Genomic DNA, 22,610 nt, shown 5'->3' on the forward strand with positions numbered 1-22,610 from the left:
GATGATCACCTGCAAGCTAAGAAATGTCACAAGTAGGAGCAAAATCAGCATTCAGCTGAGGATGGGCTGATGAAGAGAGACAACGGTAACACAGGAAAGAGTGGAAAAGACAGCAGCTATTGTCATTTCCTTACTGCTTAATGGTGGTTGCAGCTAAACAGACGGCCTCTTCTTTAGTGTTGAGAGATTCCTCACAACAGAACAGACTGTCGCAGATCTAAAACCAGTTCATTTCACTCTCTAGGAAACAATGATCACTTTCACAATCAGAGAGCAGAGAGTGTTACAGCAAGCCCACACTTCTGCTAGTGTGACAGTAATTGTGAAGATGAACAAGTTATCGGGCTCGTTATCTTACAATGAATCAGTGTTTTCCTCACGCTGAGGAAAATAAGTCAAGACAGCAATGTGAAATTGCCTATTAGCTTGTGTGCTCTCTTGTTTCACGTTTCTCTTTCTGCATGGTGTACTTGCCCTTTACTCAATTCAAAACCTACATTCACAATCTTTTTTGCTTTGCTTTCAGTGAAAAAAACAAAAGAAGGTCAAGTGATGTATTAATGGAGGTTACAGACAACCAGCCCTACAGGCACAGTAATTATTGTGAAGCACATGGACCGGGGCTAATGCATGCATGAGTTTTAAAGCCGTAGCATGCTGACTGAGCTGATGTGGGGGTGGGGGGGCTCAACAAAACAAACTTGAGGTGCAGAATGAGTGAGCAGCGCAGTGGTCTCCTCCAGAAAGGCTGCAGAGTGATCTGTGCAGCGTGGAGAATCTGTCCCACTTTTGCTTTGTGTTTCTCACACTAAGCTCCGTGTCGTATAGCGACACCCACCACCACTAAGAAAGTAGGTCGAGGATGAAAAGAGAATGTGGGAGGAAGGAAAAGAGACAGAGAGTGACAGAATAAGGGAGGGTGGCAGACAGTGAATGAGTGATAATGCATGCAAGTGCAGCCCCGGCACGACCGACTCTGAGACTGCCCCTCCCTGTGTGCCTTGATCAGCCTGGACGCCTCACTCTGTCATCCTTTCATGTCCTTCTGAGAAAAAAAATAAAAAAGCAAAACTATCTACATTTATGTCCGCTTCTCTGTCACATCTGTGAAAAGGACTGATCTGGTATGCTATGCACACAAAGGAGCTGGTGTTCAGCTGTGTTTATAACATCCAGCAAAATATTGCTTCATAATTTGCTTAAACATAGCATGCAAATGTTTTGTTTTTTTTTCTGATGAGGGACCACAGATACACATATTGGATGAGGTAAGAGACAAGGAAGAAACTGACATCACTGGATCCTTTAAAAAGATACACGCTTCTGTGTTCAGGCAAATAACAATAATTTTGACTTGAGAACTCAATTTAAGTTAAATATTTCAAATTTAACAAATAAAGACAACACTTATTTAAAATAACTTAAGTATTAGTACATGTTAAAAGAACCATAAAAAATGACATATCTGTAACATTTAAAGAGAGCATGTATTATTTATAGTACTATTTTGAGAGGAATGCCCCAAACATTGCAGTTTTAATAGCCCAAGGTTTTATTATGTTATATTATTATTACAACTTTAAATCTTTTAAATAATTTTTGCATTCCTCTTATCTTTTTTCTTTCATTTATTCTGTATTGTCTTATCTGTGAATTGTGTTGATTTAACTTCTCTGTTCAGCACCTTGAACCTACCTCTATGTATAAAATGAAGCAGCATTAAATTAATTAAAAAAGAAGCCTTTTTAATGATCAACTAAAATCTTGTTTTGGTAAAATTCAGGAAAAACGCAACTGTCAGGCAATTTAGGAATCAACGGTCTCATGTTTTCATACTAACAATGTTTTTCTGCTAAGGATGAGAGGCATCTGGGTACGGTATTTTTAATGAAAAAAAAGCTTTCAAGGTCTTACAAATTACAAAGCCTGAGGTACATCTTGTGTGTGTGTGTGTGTGTGTGTGTGTGTGTGTGTGTGTGCGCGCGTGTGCGCAATCCACAGCCTGAGTGGATAACGTATTAAAAGTCCTTCTATTTTTATAAAAATGGTCATATCTCTCCCACTCTAAATTTATCCTGTTACTTAAGTGGTTCGTTCAGTAAATTGAATCTTCATAACAAGGGGCCTAGGAAAAAAAGCCATCAATTATCAGTCGAAGCCATCATAAATCCAACTCTCAGTTATATGGATGGAATCATCCAAATAGTCCTGCGTACCTTTGCAGAAACAGTCATATGCTCCTTGTTGTATTGGTCCTGCTTACGTGGCATTTAATACTTCACAAAACAGCTTCCCCAATGAAATAAAGAAATTTAAGGGATGCACCGTTTTATCAGCTAAACATTAGTATCAGCCGATATTTTTCTTGTTGACTGCCATCAGCCTAACGACAAATATGATCACATTTACTGATGACAGCGGCCGATGTTTTTCTGTTGTGTCACAGCACTACTGCGCAGCTCAAGACTAGCTGCATCCTAACAGGACGATTGGAAATGTGTTTGGGACGAACACAGATCTTCCCTGGGATGCCTACAACAATGTAAAAATGTTAACCTCTTTTTAGGAGGTGACTTCAAATAAGCCTGCTTGGTTTTCTGCTTCTGTCTGCACCGTTTACTATTTGTTATTTTTGTCATTTTGTGCATGTTATATTGTGCAAAAATAAAAAGGTCATCATAAACATCATTCCTGTGGACAGTGTAAACTCACTATCGACAAGTACTTTTTGCCTGATCAATGTTACTACAAATTTGTGTTGAAATCAGCAGAAGGGCCTAATTAACATTGGGTTTAGCCGCTAATGGTGGGAACTAACAGCAAACAGAGGCTGCACTGAGTTACATTATGATGTGCTCAAGCTCTGTTCAGTAAAAATAAGTATTGGGTGAAGGTTAATTACAATGTAATCACAATGTGTGCCAATGGTATGGAAAATAGTATTATATTAAAAAGGGAATTATGATGTATTATATATGGCAAAAAGGCGTTCAAAGCTGAATGTTATCTTTTTAATATGTTTTCTATGTAAAGGAAAGCCTGTTTCATAAATGTGCATGGCGGAGTTTGAATTTCAAACAATTCAATTCCAACTAAAACAAAATGAACAACAGCAAAAAAATCGGTATGGCCCAATGGTTACTTAAAACATTGGCACAGTATATCAAAATTGTTCCATCCCTAAATAATTCACAGTATTCTACTAAAAAAACATGATCAATGGTGCTAGCCTCACTGCCTGTAGGTAAACAGTGAACATACACAGAGGTCACACATGCACACTGCCTGACGAGAACAGCGCCCAGTTGTTGGCCATGGGTAAACAACTAACTTGATCATTAAATTCAAACATCAACATGTGGCCACTCAGCTCTGATAGTGACCCTGTGTGCAGATATTTGAAGGTGAAATGCACCATGCAACAGATTTGACATGCAAAGCTGCTTTGACATGTGTTACAGCTGACAGCTGGAGAACAGAACCATGTCCTATTTTTCTCCCTCAGTGTTGCATTGCAGCGATGCAGCCAGCCAAACACGGCCAACACATAAGAAAAAGGAGGTGTTGTTTTTTGAAATCTTTTTTTTTCTTTTTTTTTCTTTGAAATCTGAAAGTTTTGGTTTGTGTTTGCAGATGCAATTTAGCCAAAAAAATGTCTGCACGAAGGGTTAGGTTTGATGTAGGTACAAGATTCCAGCACAGCCCTGTGTTAGAAGACAGGCTTCGTATGTTGACAACCTACAGAGGTGTCATTAGTTGCAGATTAGATGTTGGTGATTAGATTGTGTTTGATTAGTGAACTGAGATCACAACTGCACCTGTTCAGGCTGACTGAGTCATCAACAGAATCAGGGGTTTCTGTGCCGATAGTGTACAAGGTATGAAATCAAAGGCAAGAAACATAATTCAGGTTAACCAGCAAAGAAGCAACATCATATTAATGTCAGTTGATGCCTCTTTTGCACAGAAGCAAAAACCAGTGCTGCATTATAAAAAATACAATTGGCAGCGCAATCAGCAGCAGTGAGTGGGATGCCGGCGAGGTGTCAAAGCACTGGAACTGCCAACAGTTAGTCAGGACGCCTGCACTGACAGCAGTGTGATCTGGAGGAGACTGTGTGAACCTTTACATGTGTTACAGGTTCAGACACATGAATGTCTGCACTCTCCTAAAGCCAAATTGGGGAGAAAAAAATCTTAAACTGTATATTTGACATGTTAGAAAGCTGGTCAGTGTAAACAAATGGTGGTGTTGCTTGGCAACAAAATGAGTGCTGACTGTGTGTAAAAGGGCACAAGTTGGCAGTCTGGAGGCTCGCTAAAGGCCTTATGTGTGTTTGGAACAAGCAAGGCTGCATTTACAATAATGTTCTTTTGTTGGTTTCAGTCTAAAAGCGACTCCATCAGGCTCTGCTCCAACCATCTCAGTCTCTGAGGTTGTCTGAACTGTTCCTTCCCGTAATGCTTGTTCAATTTAAAGGGAGATGGTGCCCTAATTTGCACGGCTATAAATATCCCAATGTCAGATATGCTTAGACCAGCAGAGAAACAAGAGGGAAAGTGAAGAAAGAATAAAGACAGAGAGAGGTAGACTAAGGGCCACTGACACACCAAGCCAGAGGTCAACCTTTGGTCAATGTTGGGCCATCAGTGAGCGTCTGTTGCCTAAGTTTTTGTCGCATGTCAGTGCAAATTATATCGTCTTTTTCAAAGTGAAGGCCGGCTGGACTGCAGTAAAAAACACACACGAATAATGTAAGTCACAAGCCGCAGCCAAAACAAGCATGTCCAGATGTGTGCATCACTATTAAATATCCTCTGGAAACGCCTCTGCTGTGTTGTGATGTATTATGTCACATTTTCTTAGTGTTGTGGGATTTGCAACATTTCCTTGTGTTGCATGATAATGTGTTGTGGTATTTGCAGGGCGTTTTCCAAATGCTGTATCCCTCTTACACGACGGACAAACGAACAATAGATGTCGTAAATAACAGTTGAATTATAATAATGACAAAAAGGAAAGAGAAAGAGAGAGGGGAAGAGAAAGGGAGAGATGCACAGAAGTAATGGTTACAAACGCATGTCATTTAACAGTAATGATTGTTGTAAAATTACTAAATGCACTCACTGATAGCATGTTATGTTATGTGCAAATATTGTGGGTGTTGATAAAAGTCGTGGAGGCGTGACTCATAATAATGGTAGTCTAAGGTTGTGTCAAGCAGGATCACAGCATCGCCACAACCAGGACCCACAACACAGACGTAGCTTCTGACAGGACAACAGCAACGGCAAAACCAAGACCACAATGTTTAAAAAGGACTAATGAATGATAGAGAACAGGGATGGCTGAAGGCACTTTTGCCAGTGGCTAATCAAGTATGTCATGCACGGGAGCTGGACAGGCAAAAACTTCTCTGAGGTAGTCGTGTGGGTTTCTGTGACCTATCACCACTACAGAGATCCACACAATCATTTCCCAGTAGCAGTACCTCTTGCTTGGCTGTGCATTCCAGTGAACACAACTGATAGTGTTTAAGAGTGGGAAGCTGGTGAGAACAAAGCAGTGGGCAGTTACTGACATTATCAGTGGCTAGACATCCTCTAGAGAAAGCCAAGAAGAGCCTTAAAGGTAGCAAACACCTGCCCACCTGTCATGAAACCAGACAGACCGGCAATGACTAAGGCAGCAGTGATAGGCCTTGCATTTTTCCTTGCATCCTGTGGGAATACCTTGCACTCATTGATGAAAGAGGCTAAGGGCCAGGGACAAGAACCTCCCATTTGTTCCCAACATGTCTCTCCTTCTTCTCCTCTAATTTGTCTGGGGCCTCTGTTCTTCCCCGAGGTCATTGTCATTAGGAATGTGGAAACACCACTTGAGCTGTTCAGCCCCTAAACTTGCGCCCCAAATTCACTCCACCTATCACACTTGCAAGGCCAGATAAGTAATCCTCTTAGAGAGAACTTGATATAGCAGAGGTCACATGCTGAGGGGTGAAAGAAAGAAACTTTAAAAATAAAAATGGGGCTGCTGAAAAGTGCAGTGAAAAGGGAGGAAAAATAATCATATGAAAGAGGAGGCTAATGACAGACAGCAGCTTTGCCAGGACATGTTGCATCTTTAGCTGCATTTCCACCAAAAACATTCGGTACAGTACCTTTAGAACCTTAACACCTACGAACACATACCTAGAACTTACATCTGTTGAGCATTTCCACCGCAGACAGTACTCTTACATGTGGGCGGGGTTATTGACATTCACTGCTGCATCCAGCAACACTCGCTGTATTTCCTTCTTTACTGGTGATACAAAGGGAAGTCTGCACCCCGTTGATTATCAACAGAACAAGGTTGCACGCCAACATTTCCAGAACATAAAAGAGTAGGCTAGAGTGAGAGTCTCTTTCCATAGGATATTTAAAAATAGTGAGTTTGTGCATTAGGATAGGATAGGATTACTTTATTAATCCCCAAGGAGGAAACTGGTCTGCCACCATAGACATAACATAAAAACAACAAAAACACCAACAGCAACAAGAGAGCTACTAAAGACCAAAAGGTCGATAGTCAAAGGGAAGGGTGGTCAAACAAGGGGAGGGGTGTCATACAAAGTGCAAAAGTGCTAAATACCATCATGTAAAAAGACTCTTTGTCAGGCAAGAGCAGGGGTTTAGTACTGCTCGAGCACACTGAGTGACACTCTGACATGTTTTTTTAACAGGTGAGGATTAGAATATGCTGTTCACATAATCTGGTTGTAATATACATTTTTTAAATGCCTGAAGATCCACTTATCACTAAGAGTGCATGTCATCCAACAAAGACAATGAAAAAAGATGGAGTGGTCAAAGTTCTCATGCTTAAATTTAAGGTATATTGATGGATTAATGTCGTCAAAGAATGCACTAACATTACAAGGAAATGTTCCAGCTAACTAGTTGCCGGCAGTCGGCACAGTGAATGAAATAATTTTTTTCTCAGTATAAAGCTGCTGCTAGAAGGTGCAAAACATCCTTTTATTTTATAGTATAGCCCTGAGAAGAGAATGTTAAATCTCATCTGGCCAATAAGCGGACTGCAGGGTTTCTAGCTCCACCTTTTACTACCTGACCATGAGGGGTGATGAAAAATGGGGACGTAAGGAACGGTTCTATTGGTACCGTCCACAACTTTTCACAATAGAAACACAAAATATGCTGAGCTGAACTGACCTGCTTGGTGGAAACGCTGCTTTTGTGAGCTTTGTAAAAGTTTTGCAGTGTGAACTAGTATTGATGGAGTATTTGCCAACGTAAACTTGCTTGGTAAAGCACTTTTCAAAATGGTACAGTGCGCCTCTCAGGTTCAATAAAAGAGAGGACAACAGATGAGCAAACACAAAGTGCATGTCATAAATATAAAGTAGGATAGAGATGTGAAAGCAAAAGGGAAATCCCTGTTCAATCAAGCTAAGATATACAACTTGTAAAGTAAAGGTGGGAATTTACACTGTACATACACTATAATTATCTTCCTCTGAATATCTTCTTTAGAATGATTCTGCTACAGAGCTCGGTCCAGAGGGGATACTTGTTGTGAACAAGTCACTTGTTGAGGCTTGGTCCTCTCCCCGGTGTAATGAGGATGTCTAGAGGTTTTTACCGTGTTTGTGTAGTGTGCAGATTCTGGCAAAAAGCCTCATTAATCATGGAAGTTACTGCTGTGTTGAATTTGCTGCGTGCGTGTGCGCTTCTCACCTCCTGTGCGGCCGAGACCAACCTGCACGGCAGGGTGCAGGCTGCCCTCATTGTTGAGTAGATGAGGCAGGTGGTGGTAGATATTTGGCACCTGGAGAGGTTTTCTATTTGCGAGCTCCTTCAGTAGTTTCTGTGTCTCATCTGAAAGCAGGCACACAGGGAAATAAGTTCAGTAAAGGCCTTTTCGAAGTTACCTCAAATGGAGACAGGAGTGAAATTATGCTGACTTTTTAAGGCACCACCTGTTACTGTGCTCCGGTAGAACAGTGATGCTTTATCACAAAATCATTAAATAAAAAATCTAACTGTACACAGCAGAATTTCTGACATCTTTATATGTACATGAATTCTCACTGGCTGCAGGAGCTTGTCTCTTGTGACTTATACCATACTGCAAGCTGTACACATTCATATTGTATTTCCCCTTATGCAGGGCTCTTGATGTTTTGCACTTCCAGCCAATATTAAGACAGAATCATATAATCTAATTGAGTATGGCAAGAAAATTAAAATCTAAAAATGTCTGAACAAGCAGAATAACTGCCATAACATCAATTCAAATAAAACTAAAATGACATAATTTTCAGTTTCAGAAGCGTAACACTGGCATTATGATAATGCAGCTGAATATAAAATGGACTTTTCATCTTAAAACTGGCAGACAGTGTGCAACATAAGCTTAAAGACAAAAATTGCAAACTAGACTTTTATTTAATCATGTGCTGTGCCAGGCAGTGAAATGGTCTTGAGATTGCTGTGTTTCTGCCAGCGGGGCTCTCTCACCAAGGTAGTGGTTTTGGGGTTGACTGGAACAGCTATGCAATAGAGGCCTGTGAAGATCCTGCCACTCTGATAACAAGCGCAATAAACTGTCCTTTTATTTTCATTAGAAAAATGTAGTTAGCTCTTTAAGAACCAGAACATTTGCATTTTTTTCTGTGTTTTTTGAATGGAAACTCCCACTCAGCCGTTATCGAAAAGAAGGTGAAGTACGTTACAGCGCCGTTCCCCACACACAGCGACACATTTAGATTCAATATAATACTGTCTTTGTACTGTATAAACACATTATTGGACCCATAGTTAGTGTATTAGCTACAAAATCAAATGACTAAAAAATTTAATGTTTTAACAGAGTAAAAGCTCAGTTGGAGTTAATGAGTCTTAGTGTGTTTGTCAGTTACCTGAGAAGTTTGTGAGAGCATCTTTGCTGTTGTTAGTCTCAGCGATGGCGCGTCTGAACTGCTCGAGGATGTTGTTGAGTTCAGACGAGCGCTGCAGCGTCCTGTGCTCGGCCACACGAAGGCGCTCTTTCAAGGCATGGAACTCCCGCTGGTATGCTATCAGCTTCTCTATAGGGAGAAAAAAAGAACGGAGGCGGCATTAGCAGATGCTACATAAAGGTCCTATGAACTGAAAATAAAAAACGGTCAGATAAAAGCATCACTTTCAGCTCAAGGGCCAGGGTTTAGCCACGAAATAAAAACATCTAGAAAGACGTGGCAGATCCAAAACTTAAACAAATCTATCACTTGGAGAAGTGCAGTAGAGTAAGTCTATTAGCATTATTGAGATTTGGCTAAAACATAATGTATCTGAAATCTGAATGTTTTTATATTACACTGCCTTATCAAAGCAATCAACTGCAGCTTACGTTCAAGTGCCGGCTAAACCAGCATGTTCCAATTTTAACTATTCAAGGGTGATGAAGACTTTGAATTACTTAAAAAAAAAAAGGTCAATGTCGCAGCAACAACATACAGTAGAATGGCTACAAACCCATTACTATAAATCACTCAGAGAGCGCTCACTTCTGTCAGTGCTGAAGAGTACTAAATGAGTTATTTGAGCTGTATGTGACTTTTAGAGCATGAACATGGCAGCAAACTATTTGCTATGCAAATATATAGTGCACAGTAAAGGCGTCCTAAACAAAGGATGACGTCAGACTCCCTCTGGGTGTGTTGTTATCCAATCCTCTCTTCTTTCTGTTGTGGTGGACGGTACTGCCACACATGCATGTTGATGTATGAGGGCCTGTGTGTATCCCACTGGTTAGTTATTTGCTGCCACTTAACACTGCAAACATATAGCGATTGCTGCTGATGACAGTGTCCCAACCCACAGTGGTGGAACATAGTCTTCACAGAAGTGTAGCCTCCTACTTTACGGTCCTTCCCCAAGCTAACATGTTATCTCTGTCAGCACTTTTTTAGTTGTTGGTGCTGTTAGCACAATTAGCTGCAACCACCAGCATTAGCCAACTCCATGTTGAGAGCCATGTGCAGGCAATCCTAGCTCAGAATCATACATTTACTCTAAATGTCATATACAGCTTATTTAATAAGATATGTTGTAAGGTTTTAGCTCTGCATAAAAAAAAAACAGGTCATGATAAATATTGATACTTAATGTGTACCAGATTGTTTTAATTCAAGCAAATATACAAGTTTATAAGTTTATAAGAAGATTAGCTGCAGCATTCTTCATGAGGTCTGGTACATACTCATAACATTTACAGTGTGTAACACATACCACACATAACATGTAACAGTAAAAACAAAACAAAACAGTGCTCATAATCACATGGTAACAAACATTCCTATGTGGGAGCTTCCCAGTAAAGACACTCCTTATTTGACCTTTTTTGATCCGTTTACTGGAGCAGTTTGGAGCAGAAATGCATTGGATCTGCAAGTACTATCAGAGAGCTACTTTTTCAATTTGCTCACCAGAATTTCTAAGATTCTTGAGGGATTTACAGCACTTGTCCCACAACTGCTTTTCAAATCTCTGGACTACTGCTGTACCATATGATCAGCGACAATAATACAGCACTCAAGAACAAGCCGCCATTTACCTGCAGCATGTTTTTTTTTTTAAACTGAAAATTACTTTTGAGGTTTAGAGGCAGTTTACCGTGAACATGCCAGGGAGCCTGTCCCTTTGAGGGTTCTTATCAGAAAGCAGAAGTTTAGCGCTTAGTGTAGGAGTATTGTTAGTACAGGCTGTGAAATTCAAAGAAAAAGGGAGCACCTGTGGTCTGTTGGTGGGCTGAGATCATAGATATATATAATAAGTTGGATACTGTGGAGTGAGTTAATCTAGCAGTGAATCTTACTTTTTTTGTGTTGGGTTTCTTTCCTTTTCTTCTTCCTTTTCTTTTCTTCTATATGTTAGATATTGTTCTGCCATTCACCTGCTTTGGTGTTGCACAAGTACTTAGTTCATTTTTGAAAAGCACTTTATGAGTATAAGTATATAAAGTATATATATAAGGATATATCATTTTAATATAGTATTTACTATTTTTTTTGGAAATTATTAGAAGCAAAGATTATTTAAAGCCAAAAAGCACATGTGTGGCATTGATTGACAAGCCTAAAAAGCATGTATTAAGGCCCTTTCACACCTTACTCATTTGATTTTCATCATGTTTGATAAAAACTAAAATTATAGGTGTAAAACCTCGACCACTGCATGGACCGCACTCAACAGCTGAATCTCGGTGCGACGAAAAGAGGCGGTCTCAGCCCGGGCTAAACTGAAACATGGTTCAGTTCATTTCTGGTGTGAATATATTTTTTGGATGGTTCTCATTTAATTGTAATTAGGGCTGGCCCCTAAAAGAGATTCAAATCATCAGTCGGAGACAGTAAAATCGAGTGAGATTGCTTGAAGTCGAGCCGTCTTCTTTTTTTTCTGTGCAGTGTACTTCTGGGGATGTTTTGGTCCCCAGATTTTGCTGCGAGTGAGTCTTCTTGACTTTTAGACTACTCTTTGCTATAGAGCTACAGACATGCAGGCAGCTGCAATGAGAAGGAGAGACCTTGTGCTGAAAAGTGGTGAATTTACAGCACATAGAAAGTAAATACAACACAGTCTCTGGCTTTTGCTTGATAACTAGTCATGGCAAAAAATGTTGTCACACATTTGCGATCCTTGTTTACATGAATGCTGCTGTCACACTGAATGTCCAACAGAGCCCGTTCAAACTTTTTAACATTGGATGGAAAACCAAACGAATCCGTGAATATTTGTATTGAAAAGCCAAATCCAATTCGAGCCCTACTTGTAATGTGAAGACTAAACAGATCAAATGTATAAGATGTAACAGAAGTGCAAACTTTGATTTGGACTTTCAAGTGTGAAAAGGCACTTAGTGTCAATATTAGGAGTCCAGATCTGATTTTGTTCCAAAATTCATGAGGTAACAGGGAGAGTACAAAGAACACCTCAGGTGTGTATTAGTGTGTGTGTTAAGTTTGGGTTTGGCCAGTCTCTGATCTTCCTCCACTGGTAGATTTATCTGGCCCTTTCGACGAGCCCTTCACCACAACAAAACCCAGGCTCCCTTTATCTTCCCCTCTCCACCACTCTCTGACTGAGCTATTGTCCGTCCACTCTGCCCCGGCTCCTCTTTTGCACAGAACCGTGTTGTTCCTCCTGAATGTTGATCTCTAAGACACACGGACAGATGCTGTCATTTGGCCCAAAACCTCATGAAAAGGGCAGCTTCAAACTAAAAACAGACTTTCATCTTCACATCAGTCCTTTGATTGCAGGACTCCAGGCCTGCTAAGATGAAACCACACCTGTAATCCCACCGTGCAAAGAAACAAAGACACATAGAGCGCCACAGGAACAGAAACAAGACAGATAAGGTTTCTATTGATCTATATGTATCCCCTGCACAGACGAATAAAGTGGTGAAACTGTTGCACTTTTGCAAATATTGACGTACCACATTCTCTTTTGAGAAAGTGGCTCCCTCATTACCTGAGCAGTGTGTTGATGCCGAACATGTTGGGCAGTGTTTACACAAGTCTCTTGACATTTTCAGTTAAATGTCACCCTTGATATTCTTTCATTGCTGCAAAACAAGAGTTGACCTTGACTTCACAAAAAAGAACACAGGCCCCTTTCTTTTTAACAAATTCGAGTGGTATTAAGATAAAATTCAACTTATATTATGAATGGAAAACTACTGGTGTATAACCACTGGATGACTGACTGGGTACACATAATGCATTAAACAATTACCTGAGGTCTGGAGCACATCTATAAAATCTCATTATTCTTCTCTGCTCTCTAAAACCATGAGTGGTGGGGGAAGGGCTAAGTGGCCGTGCTCTACCTCTGAGCTTAACAGCCTCTCCTTTCTCCTTTTTTCATCCAACCTCAGATCGCAACATCATCTCATCCCTGCCTCCTAATTTTTATACCGTGTCTCACATTTTATGTTTTTCTATATGTGTCTAACTTTCTGCACTTTCTGAACATCGATCCAGGCTTATACTTTTGGTTTTTCCTCTGTACCCGTTTCCTCTGCTCTCCTGTGATATTTCGCCTCGACGTGTCATCCTTGATTCCTTTGCTCCATTTCTTTGATTTATTAATGAGATACGTGGGAGGAATTGGGAGTCAGAGATATAATAGCGGTTCAAACAACTAGCCTTTAAAATGAACAGACTCAGGGCCTCAGACACACTTCTGGCCAAAAACGTGTTACACTATTCCTTAGGAAGTCTTTCATATGATAAAGTTTAGGCATTAATTCTCATCTTCTTACAAATTAGTTTTGTGTAGGCAGGCTCTAATGAGCTGATTAGTTATACTTCTGAGTAATACTAAGAAACAGTTGTAAAATGGAGCCCAATTAAGAAATAGCACTCACATGCACAGCAACACGTCATGAGTTTTGCATTAACGTATACAGTGTGAGGAAGGTTACTTCTAAAATGCAATAGGTTAAAGATAATACGTGCCCTGTTAAAAATGCAATAGGTAATGTAAATTCTCTATTTTTTTTTCATAAAAATAACCAAAATTATTACATTTGATTACTTTTTGATTATTTTTATGACAAATGTTTTAAACTAGGCAATAAAGCTGAAAAGTTGTCCAAAATTAGGTGAAAAGTTACAAAGCAGCAGGCCAAATGTTAGAGTCGGATGTAACCTCTTTGTAACTGCCAATATTCTGATTAGTAACTGTATATAATGTAACTAAATACTCCCATTGACTGTAACTGAACTACTGGATAATAACATGAAGTAGACTAAAATGAGCTACTCATCATGCTTAAAATAAAAAGTCAGTCTGTTTAAAAATAATATAAATTGATACATTCACTGAATCTATTGCAGAAACATCAACTTGGGCATACATGGCGAAAAAAAAACCACTTTGATCTAGCCTATTTATCAGTTTTCCACCTGTGCTGAGAATTGGTATCAAAACTGACTGTTGCAAATTTGGCACCAAATGTTTTGCTGAGTTAACTGGCTCCAGCCATCACGTTGAACTTAGATGAGACAAAGAGCTTTCTGACTTTAGGTTTTAAATGGAATTTTTTTTAACTTAATACAGATGTGTGTAGACCTCCTCAAGATCTTGTAAGAATCCTGTATTAGGTTAAGTCTTGATGTAAGCTTCCCATCTCTTTTTTTCTTAATTAAGCTCCCATAAACATAAAGGTGAGAGAGCTTCCTCCAGCCGGTGGGCAGTGCTTTGTTCTGACTTTCAGCATGGTAGCTGGGTCACAAACTCTCATTCTACAGCTAAACGGTACACTAAAATATGTTTCTGAAATCATTTAAGGCCAGAAATAGTCAATACAATAACATAATCTTGATTCAAACTTCATCAGTGCTGCCTAATTTGACAGTTTGACTGCAGTTCAACAGCAGTGACTGACGTGATTGACAACTGCATCAGAGACTCCTCGGTCTGATTTTTTTGCAAATGCCATTAGATGCAGTAGAGGATGGACATGATTTGTTTTCAGAGACTATCTGTCTCATGTACCATCTTTAGAATATAGTGACAGTTTTAGCAAATTTGACACAAAGTTATTTTTTTAATAAAACTTAGCAACTGTAGCCTCAAACATGTACTTAAAGCTCTCTTTTGTAAACAGTATTTAAAAGCACTTGTTGATTCATAATCACAACATGCTTGCTGTGGTTGTTATGACACTGTGCTTACTCACTATGACCTCAGTAACAGCGTTAAAGTATTTGTAGACTGGATGTCAAAGAGAGATGACAGCATAAGCTCGACTGCATAGCTCTTCAAACTCCCGTCTTCTGCACTTCACAAGAGAGGACGAGGATGATCTTAGTGCTGAGAAATACTTTACAGAAATCAACCCTGAACTCACCAGGGTGTAAAGAGTTTTATCAGTCAATCCATTAGCTCATCAAAAGCCCTCACAGCGATCTTGTCCTTGACCTCGCTCTCTGTTGCTGATGCATGCTGCTGACTGCAGGTTCATGAGTGCTGATGAAGGACTTGTGCAGTTTATGTTTGCATGAGTGAGAGAGTTGCAGCACATAATATTCAGATCTCCTCCTTAAAGCTTCACTTTTCCAGCACATTTTCACTGTGAAATACTCAACTCACCAATGAAACAATCAATACCAAATAATGTCTTCACAAACAACCAGGAAATACATATAGTTAATGCTGGCCTATGAGCTGAAAAAAATGCTTTATCTCCTAACCCCTATTTTACTATATATACACACACTTAGTTTCTATATAAAAAAAAAGAACTCAAACCTTACCTATATGTTAACATGGTGTTTGAATTATATTAAAATGCTATATGCCGTATAAAAAACACTTTGATTTCTTAATAATGTACAATGAAAACACAAAGAGAGGCATTTAACTGAGCTGTTTCCCTACATGGTGATTAATTGTCCTTGAAATGGAAGCTGAGCTACAGTTTACTAGAACTACAGATGATTCACCAGCTGTTCAGAGGAAATTCTGCTTGGGGGTGACTTAACCCAAATTACCAAAGAAAAAAAAGCTCACTCTAGCCATGGTTTTGGTTTTATCTGCTGAGGTTTGGAGTTCTGCTGCCAGTCCAACACAATGAGAATAAAGAGCGTTTTTGTTTTCCGTGCTCACTGAAACATGACATTTGAAGAATTCTACAACAATGTGCCTTTACAAGAAAATGTCAGAAAATGACAGGCTGTTTCTCCCTGTTTCAGGTCTTTATGCTAAGCTTAGTTAGCCAGCAGAGTTTCCTATTTGCCATACAGACATGAGGCCTTTTTTCAATACACTTTTGTTTTGTGTCCGTTTTTACGCACACCTCTAATGTCCGGAGAAAGAAAATGCAACTTCTTATCAATGGATAAAAACTTCACCACCGAAATAGCACAATAGTTCATTTTTAGTGTTTTTAGCCGTCCAGTCTTGTAGAATATTTGCATGGAGAAGCACAGGGACAAAAATAGGACCTTTAATGCATCGCGACAAATAAATGAGGAGGTTCACCCATAAGGTGTATAGCCAGTTTTGTGAAATATTTTTTTAAAAGACATATGATCCACCATGCATGCACTATGTAACACATCTATTATTGTATTACACTCATCAATCTGTTTGCACATTCATGTTTATGCCAATTTTCTGTGGCAAAACACATATGGTCTGTCCAAACTCTGCCACAAAGTTCAATTTTTTCAACATACTCGAGGCAATTCTGGACCAAAAAAACAAAAAACTAAAGGAGTTTAGAAAATGCATTAGACATCACGGAGGTTCTCACAAGAATAGATGGACTTAGTTGACTCACATATATACAGAGAGCTATGCAGTAACAAGGCGTGAGTAGTATCAATCTTGTCTCTTAACTCTTCACAAAAGACTAAATAAGCTCTCACTCAAAATATTGCACTTTTCCTTTAAACTATGGAAACTGCCTGCCAACTGTCTAGACCTCAGTGCTACAGAACTTGGCAAGAATTGGATAAAAGATTTAAAGCGCTACAGAGAAACTAGTGAGGCATGTCCTGTGGCCTTCCAGCCCAAACTGTTACCGTCATATACCACAGACTGGTGGAGGCAGATATTCTGAAAAATCCAGCATTTATAGAGAATTCAGTTTTCTTGGAAATGTGGATGTTACAATTTGCTTTGCAGATGACAACACAGTTGTATTTTCTGTTTCTCTCAAGAAGCTATTAGGTGTTCAGCCAAAATGATCATCCTGAGTCCATGTAAACTGAACATCTTTGTCCTTCTTTCCTTTAATGCACCCTATATAAACTGTGAATCAGGCACTTTGCCAGAAGTCCCATTTATCAAAATACTTTTTCCCCACCTAATTTCCACCTCAGCAGACTGTCTCAGAGTACTGACAGAAAGCCAATTCACCTCAAAAGCACTTCAGATTTTATTTACAATGGACTACAAAAATAAGCAACCTTAACTAATTAAACAGTACTTAAACTTGTTTAGATTGCTGAAAAGATGCTACATCACTGAGCCTTTTCTTAAGGACTCGCAGCTACAGACTCCACCTGCAAGACATACTGTATGAATAAGATGTACATGTATGCAAAACATGTCCACATACATTATGCATGTATGAAGATCCTCAAGCGATGCACCTGCCAGCCACGTGGCTCTACACTGCAGCTGCTATGTGCAACACAAAGCATTTATCCTGGCTGTTATGTATTAAGGAGGACAGATGGTACAAAACATGAATTTAAGACTAATCAGATAAAAACAGGAAAAGCTGTAAAATGGTTTTGCTCCCGTTCAGGGAACAGCTCTAATAGATCATGGATACCAAATTATTTATCTAACATGACTTTTGGAGTTAAACTGGAGATGGTATGGTTAAACATCAATTGGCATTTGTCATTCTGCATCCCCAGTCTAAACTTTGACGTTTGAATACATTACCAGCGGGACTCTCAGGAGTTCGTTTTTTCCTCAGCAGCCCCTTGTGGAGTATGAGTCATGGGATGGATCCAATACAATCACAGATAATAAGATCAATGGATGAGAGGAGCAGCTGCTACAGAGCCAGTGAAAGCAAACTTTTAGACCCAACGCAATGAACAATTAAATTTGATTTTCACTGCGTCTGGAGTTCTGCTGCTCCATTTGTGCCCAGAGTAAGCTCTGAGCTCCAAAGGGTGTCTTGCAATGCATAAGCAAATGGTTTATATATTCCAATAGTGCTCCTAATGAACAGTCAAGCTTCAAAAATATAAGCTCAGTTATTGGTGGCAGATGTTTTGATCACGGCGGGCGGTTGCAAATAGCTCTGTTAGCACTGTGAGCAGTGTCTGCACACCTAGTGCAGAGCAGCCAAGGCTTACATTAGCTGACCAGTGGAGACCAAAGGCTGGGCGCCATGTTTCCACACTTTAACAGGGCTAACCGGCTGTCTGTCAGCAAAGTCAACAGAAAATAGAATAAAATGCTATCCCATCCCAAAGTTAAACAGACATACGCACACCTCAGAAGTTATTTCTTGTGGACAAAAGTCATATAAGAATCTTACTGTATTCTGATGCTCATATCCACTGGCCCAAAAAAAAGATCAAAATAATGTGAAATTAAGTGATACTAGTTAATTTAAAGCTAAACATTTTTGATTAAACAGTCTCACTAGGTATAAATCATGCAATACTTTTTTTACAGAGAAAAAGCACACACATAGATGATACTGCACACACACAGAGTAGTAGTATTGATCTTTGGTGGTATTTTCCTGAGGAGAAGTGCAAGTCGATCCATGAGTAGGCGAGTGATACTCCCTGAACGCTTCCCTGTAGTTTGCAGAAAGAGAAAATGCACACCTTTATCTCATTCTGTCCTTTTTTTCTTCACAATACACCGCAACCCTTTCACTTCACTTTTGAAGCAACGTGAGGGGTTGTGGGGTCAAAAAGTGAAGCAGTATCAAAAGAAGCTGGACTAATATGTACCCTCTTGGCAACTTTCCAACCCAGATTTTTCATTTTGCTTTCTCACCATGGGCTCATTGTTTCTCCTGACCTCCACCCACATTTCCCCCTTTACTGTGCTGTAAGTCATGATAAGCTCCTGCAGCCTGCTGTGTCTCTTTGTGGCAGAGCACGCTGCCTGACAGCGCCAAGCTGAGAGCGTGGCCCAGCTCTGCTTACTTCCACTCCTCTGGCTCCACTTGGCTCATGTAGGGCTTCTGTCGGCCAGGCTTTCAGTTTTTTTGTAAACTGCACTTTCTGGGATGTCACCAATCAATTGTATAATGATATCAAGCAGAAGTCCAGGGGGCCCACTACAAAAGTTAATTTTAGAGCTGATTTACTGATGAGTGGATTGAAAAAAAAGAACCTGAAACCATTTTGACAATCATCTAATATATTCAGACATTTTTCTGAGCAAAAATATCGAACATTTACTGCTTCCAGCTTCTGAAATGATCACAAATGTGAAGATTTTGTGCTTTCCCTTGTTTATATGATAGACAACTGAATACCTCTGAGCTTTAAAAGCTAAAAAATAGCACTCTGAAAATGTCGCTTTGGGCTCTGGGAAATTGTGATGGGCATTTACACGTCATTCTGTCATTTTAACAACGAATAACTAATGAGGACAATCGCTTACACAGAGATAATAAAAATGTATTTGGAGCCCTTACTATATTCTCACATAATTCAACAAAAACTAGTATATTAGCGCAGGTTTCAGGAGGTATATTTATTAAATTTATTATTCCAACACTGGAAATTTTTCTGTGACAGTGAAATCACTTGAAAAGTCATTTGGTGAAACACTAATACAACTGTCAGTGAATTACACTGGCTGATGAACAATGTGTTAAGGAGCAACAGTAGGAAACTAAGTGAAGTCTGACCATAAATTAAAATTTAACGCCACATTTGCATGGCCACAAAGATTCACATGATGAATTTTGTCCTCTCTACATACTACGGAAGGTCTGCATGGACTGTCTTGTGTGCAGCCCAAAATTTATGAATTCTTGCAAAATATTTCTGGCCTTAACCTCCTTAACTACTCATTTTTGGTAAAGGAGAAGGCTATGGCCTTGAGTACAGCTGTCACGATGCTTGTAGGTATGCATGACCACATCCACACAGACAAACTACAAACTGATCCTTGAACAGCAAGCATCTGCCACAGATTAATCAGCAGAGAGCAGTTAGAGCACGAAACAGTCGCCATCTCTCCTCACTGACACTGAGGAGACACTGTGTGCCGTCTGGGAATTCTGTGCAGAAAAACAGAAGCAACATGCATGAATGAATGAATGAATGAATAGCAGCGTGGGATGCAGGAAGTGAGCAGAAGCACGAGGTGGGAAACGGCAGTGATTGTTAACTCACTGGCCGCTGAAGACGCCTGTTCCTGTTTGGACAGAGTGCAGGCTGTCTGGGATAAAGGAAGGTGGGTATGTGTGTGTGTGTGTGTGACTAAGCAGGGTACAAAATACAGAAGAAGAAGAAAAAATAACTTATCCCACGGTCTCACTGCCTTGTCAGCACTCTCATCCTTTCTCTCCATCATATAGCCCACCTCAGGCTCCTCTTATCCTCTCTCTTTTAAGATTTGGCCTTTCTGCTCTCCTCTTCCTTCCAGGCCACTTAGGAGTTGTCTGGCAGATTGCCCTGCCCCACAGTGCACACAAAGCAAATGTACACACACACACACGCATATATACGACCAGACACTGCAAATGAAAAAACACAATGCGCAAGCTCCCATTCTAACTAATAAACCATGTATCTTGCCTAACACCTTCCTTATCTGCCGGCTCAAATGCCCCCTTTCACTGCAATCACTTGTGCTATTTTTGGCCCATTGTGTTTGCAATGATGTGATGATGGAAGAAAACCATGCCTTAAAACACAGAGGAAGAGGAAGTCACATTTGCAAAAAAGGAAGTGTTTGTGCTTAGTAACGATGTATATCTCTCAGAAAATGCTAAAACAATAAGCAACTTGAAACAGTGTGAAATCAGAGCTGGAAATCAAAGTGGAAGCACTAATACACTCACAACTTATCCATATCAATATACAACCAAAGTAATTGCCAGTAAAAACATCTGGAACACAACCTTTCTATAGCATACCTAAAAATAAAGTTTTGTATTGGATTCTTAAACAAGAGGAAACACATGGTGCAATTCACTATACACTGTGTGCTCATTCTAAACTTAAATAAATGAATGCCAGTCACCAGAGTGGCATTTAATTCATTTTCAAGATACTGTATGTATCACATTCACCTCTGGGATTTATATGAAAAGTCCGGATGGATGATCATCACTTGCAGGTAGAAGGCTTCAACATACAGTACATCATAGATTTTCCCTCATATTCATTTATTTATGGCAGCACGCCATGATGAACACATCAGCTGCTACAAATAGATTTTCAATATTTGTGGCCGGACTGTTCATTAGGAGCTCCACTGAAACATATTTACTGTTTGGTTATGCATTGCACTAAAATCCCGGAGCAAAGAGTGTACTCTGGGCACAGATGGAGCAGCAGAAAAAGGTCATTCTGTGAGGGCTATAAGTTTGCATTCACTCTCAGCAGCTGCTTCCTTTGATCTAATCCAATCTGATTTAGCCCACGAGTTACAATTTCCTTTCATGCTAAGGAAAAAACAGACTCATGAAGAGCTCTGCCTATACTGCATTAATCGACCTGCGATAACCTTGAAAAATCTAGATATTCAGAGGGGGATGCAGAATGAAAGAAGGGGAAACACACATTAAAAATAAAAATGAAAACGGTCATTTGCTGTCACAAACACCCCCCACCCCCACGTATGTCTGAAAATAGCTTGCTAACTCAAAACCACTGTGTGGCACCTGTCGAAAAATGGCGAGGTGAACCAGTTAGCTTACAGCTACATATTACTGAAATATATTGCCGTTTTGGATCATTTGGAAACTTTGACTCTGACACAACATCCACCTCAGCAACCACAAGGGATAATGCAGAGGATGAGGCTTTCACACATAGCTATACTACCTCTTAAACCAAGGGTCGACCGATATTGTTTTGTCAGGGCCGATAACGATTATTAGTAGTTAATGAGACAGATAACCAGTATCTGGAACTGGTTGCATTTACAATACAATTTAAAATCTTTCTGTCAATAATTAGAATTTGGAACATAACAAACACCAACACAAAACTTTGCTTAAATGTCTTTAGCAAATGTTCAATCAAAACTGATAAGTTCAACATCATATACAGAAAGTTCCCACCAACTTTTTTTTTACAAAGTCAAGTGAAATTTTCAGTGAAAAAAATAATAAATTTAAATAGCTCCCTCAGGTTTTACAACAAAAAAGTTACTCCCATGTTGACACTTTCTTTTTAGTTTTTCATTAATTAATTTTATCAGCGATCATTAAAATAAAATGCTGATACAGGTAATTGTCAAAATGCCACATACTGGTTCCAATAATCGGCCAGGCTGATAATCTGTCAACTCCTAATTTAAACGTCAGGGAGGTTAATCATTAGGAAACATCTAGAAAGTCCCCTAACTACTGTAATTAATCACAAAACAGTTAAGTTAAGTCAGAAACACTCACTCCTCTTTGGCATTTCAAAGTTCTCCTTACAAATATTTTAAGAAAACTTGTGACTGTTTTAATTAGAGTATGTGTCGGTGCTGACTGTTTTGTGAGGCTGACTCATCTTGCTGTGATACTGAGGATAATGCCTGTAAAAGAGATCTTGATTTTCCTGAACTTCCTGAATACAATTATCTAAGTTACTCTAACTACGATGAAGGCGGAAAATTATTTTTAAAAGCAACATGTGGTGGCATAACGTGGTAATGGTAGTTAAGCGCCATTTTCTTCACATAAGGTTGACAACAACTAAGGTTGCTAATGCGTGTTTGTTGTGACAACAGTGTACTTTGCGGTCAGGAGGGAGTTCTTGTAGATGGGGTTGTCTTCATCAAGTGTGTTTGTCTTATCTTAACCTATTGCAAATGGAATTATCACACTACGTCAACGTTTTGTCCCACCCGCATCTCACACTCCTACATTATTATTCATATCTATCCAGTAC

General features: G+C 39.5%; 1 protein-coding gene across 1 annotated transcript in view; it reads right to left on the bottom strand.

Annotated features, from left to right (window-relative positions):
- Positions 1–22,610, bottom strand: part of mgat4a (alpha-1,3-mannosyl-glycoprotein 4-beta-N-acetylglucosaminyltransferase A) — a 43,867-nt gene that overhangs the window by 14,692 nt on the left and 6,565 nt on the right. The window contains exons 2-3 of the mRNA XM_042494458.2: positions 8,925–9,092; positions 7,741–7,881 (exon numbers count right to left, since the gene is read on the bottom strand). Coding sequence (XP_042350392.1) covers positions 7,741–7,881; positions 8,925–9,092 — 309 coding nt within the window. The remainder of the gene's footprint in view (positions 1–7,740; positions 7,882–8,924; positions 9,093–22,610) is intronic.

Source organism: Plectropomus leopardus, chromosome 10 (assembly GCF_026936395.1).
Source record: "Plectropomus leopardus strain MGB_pleo_1.0 chromosome 10, ASM2693639v1, whole genome shotgun sequence".
NCBI classification, from domain to species: Eukaryota; Metazoa; Chordata; class Actinopteri; order Perciformes; family Serranidae; genus Plectropomus; species Plectropomus leopardus.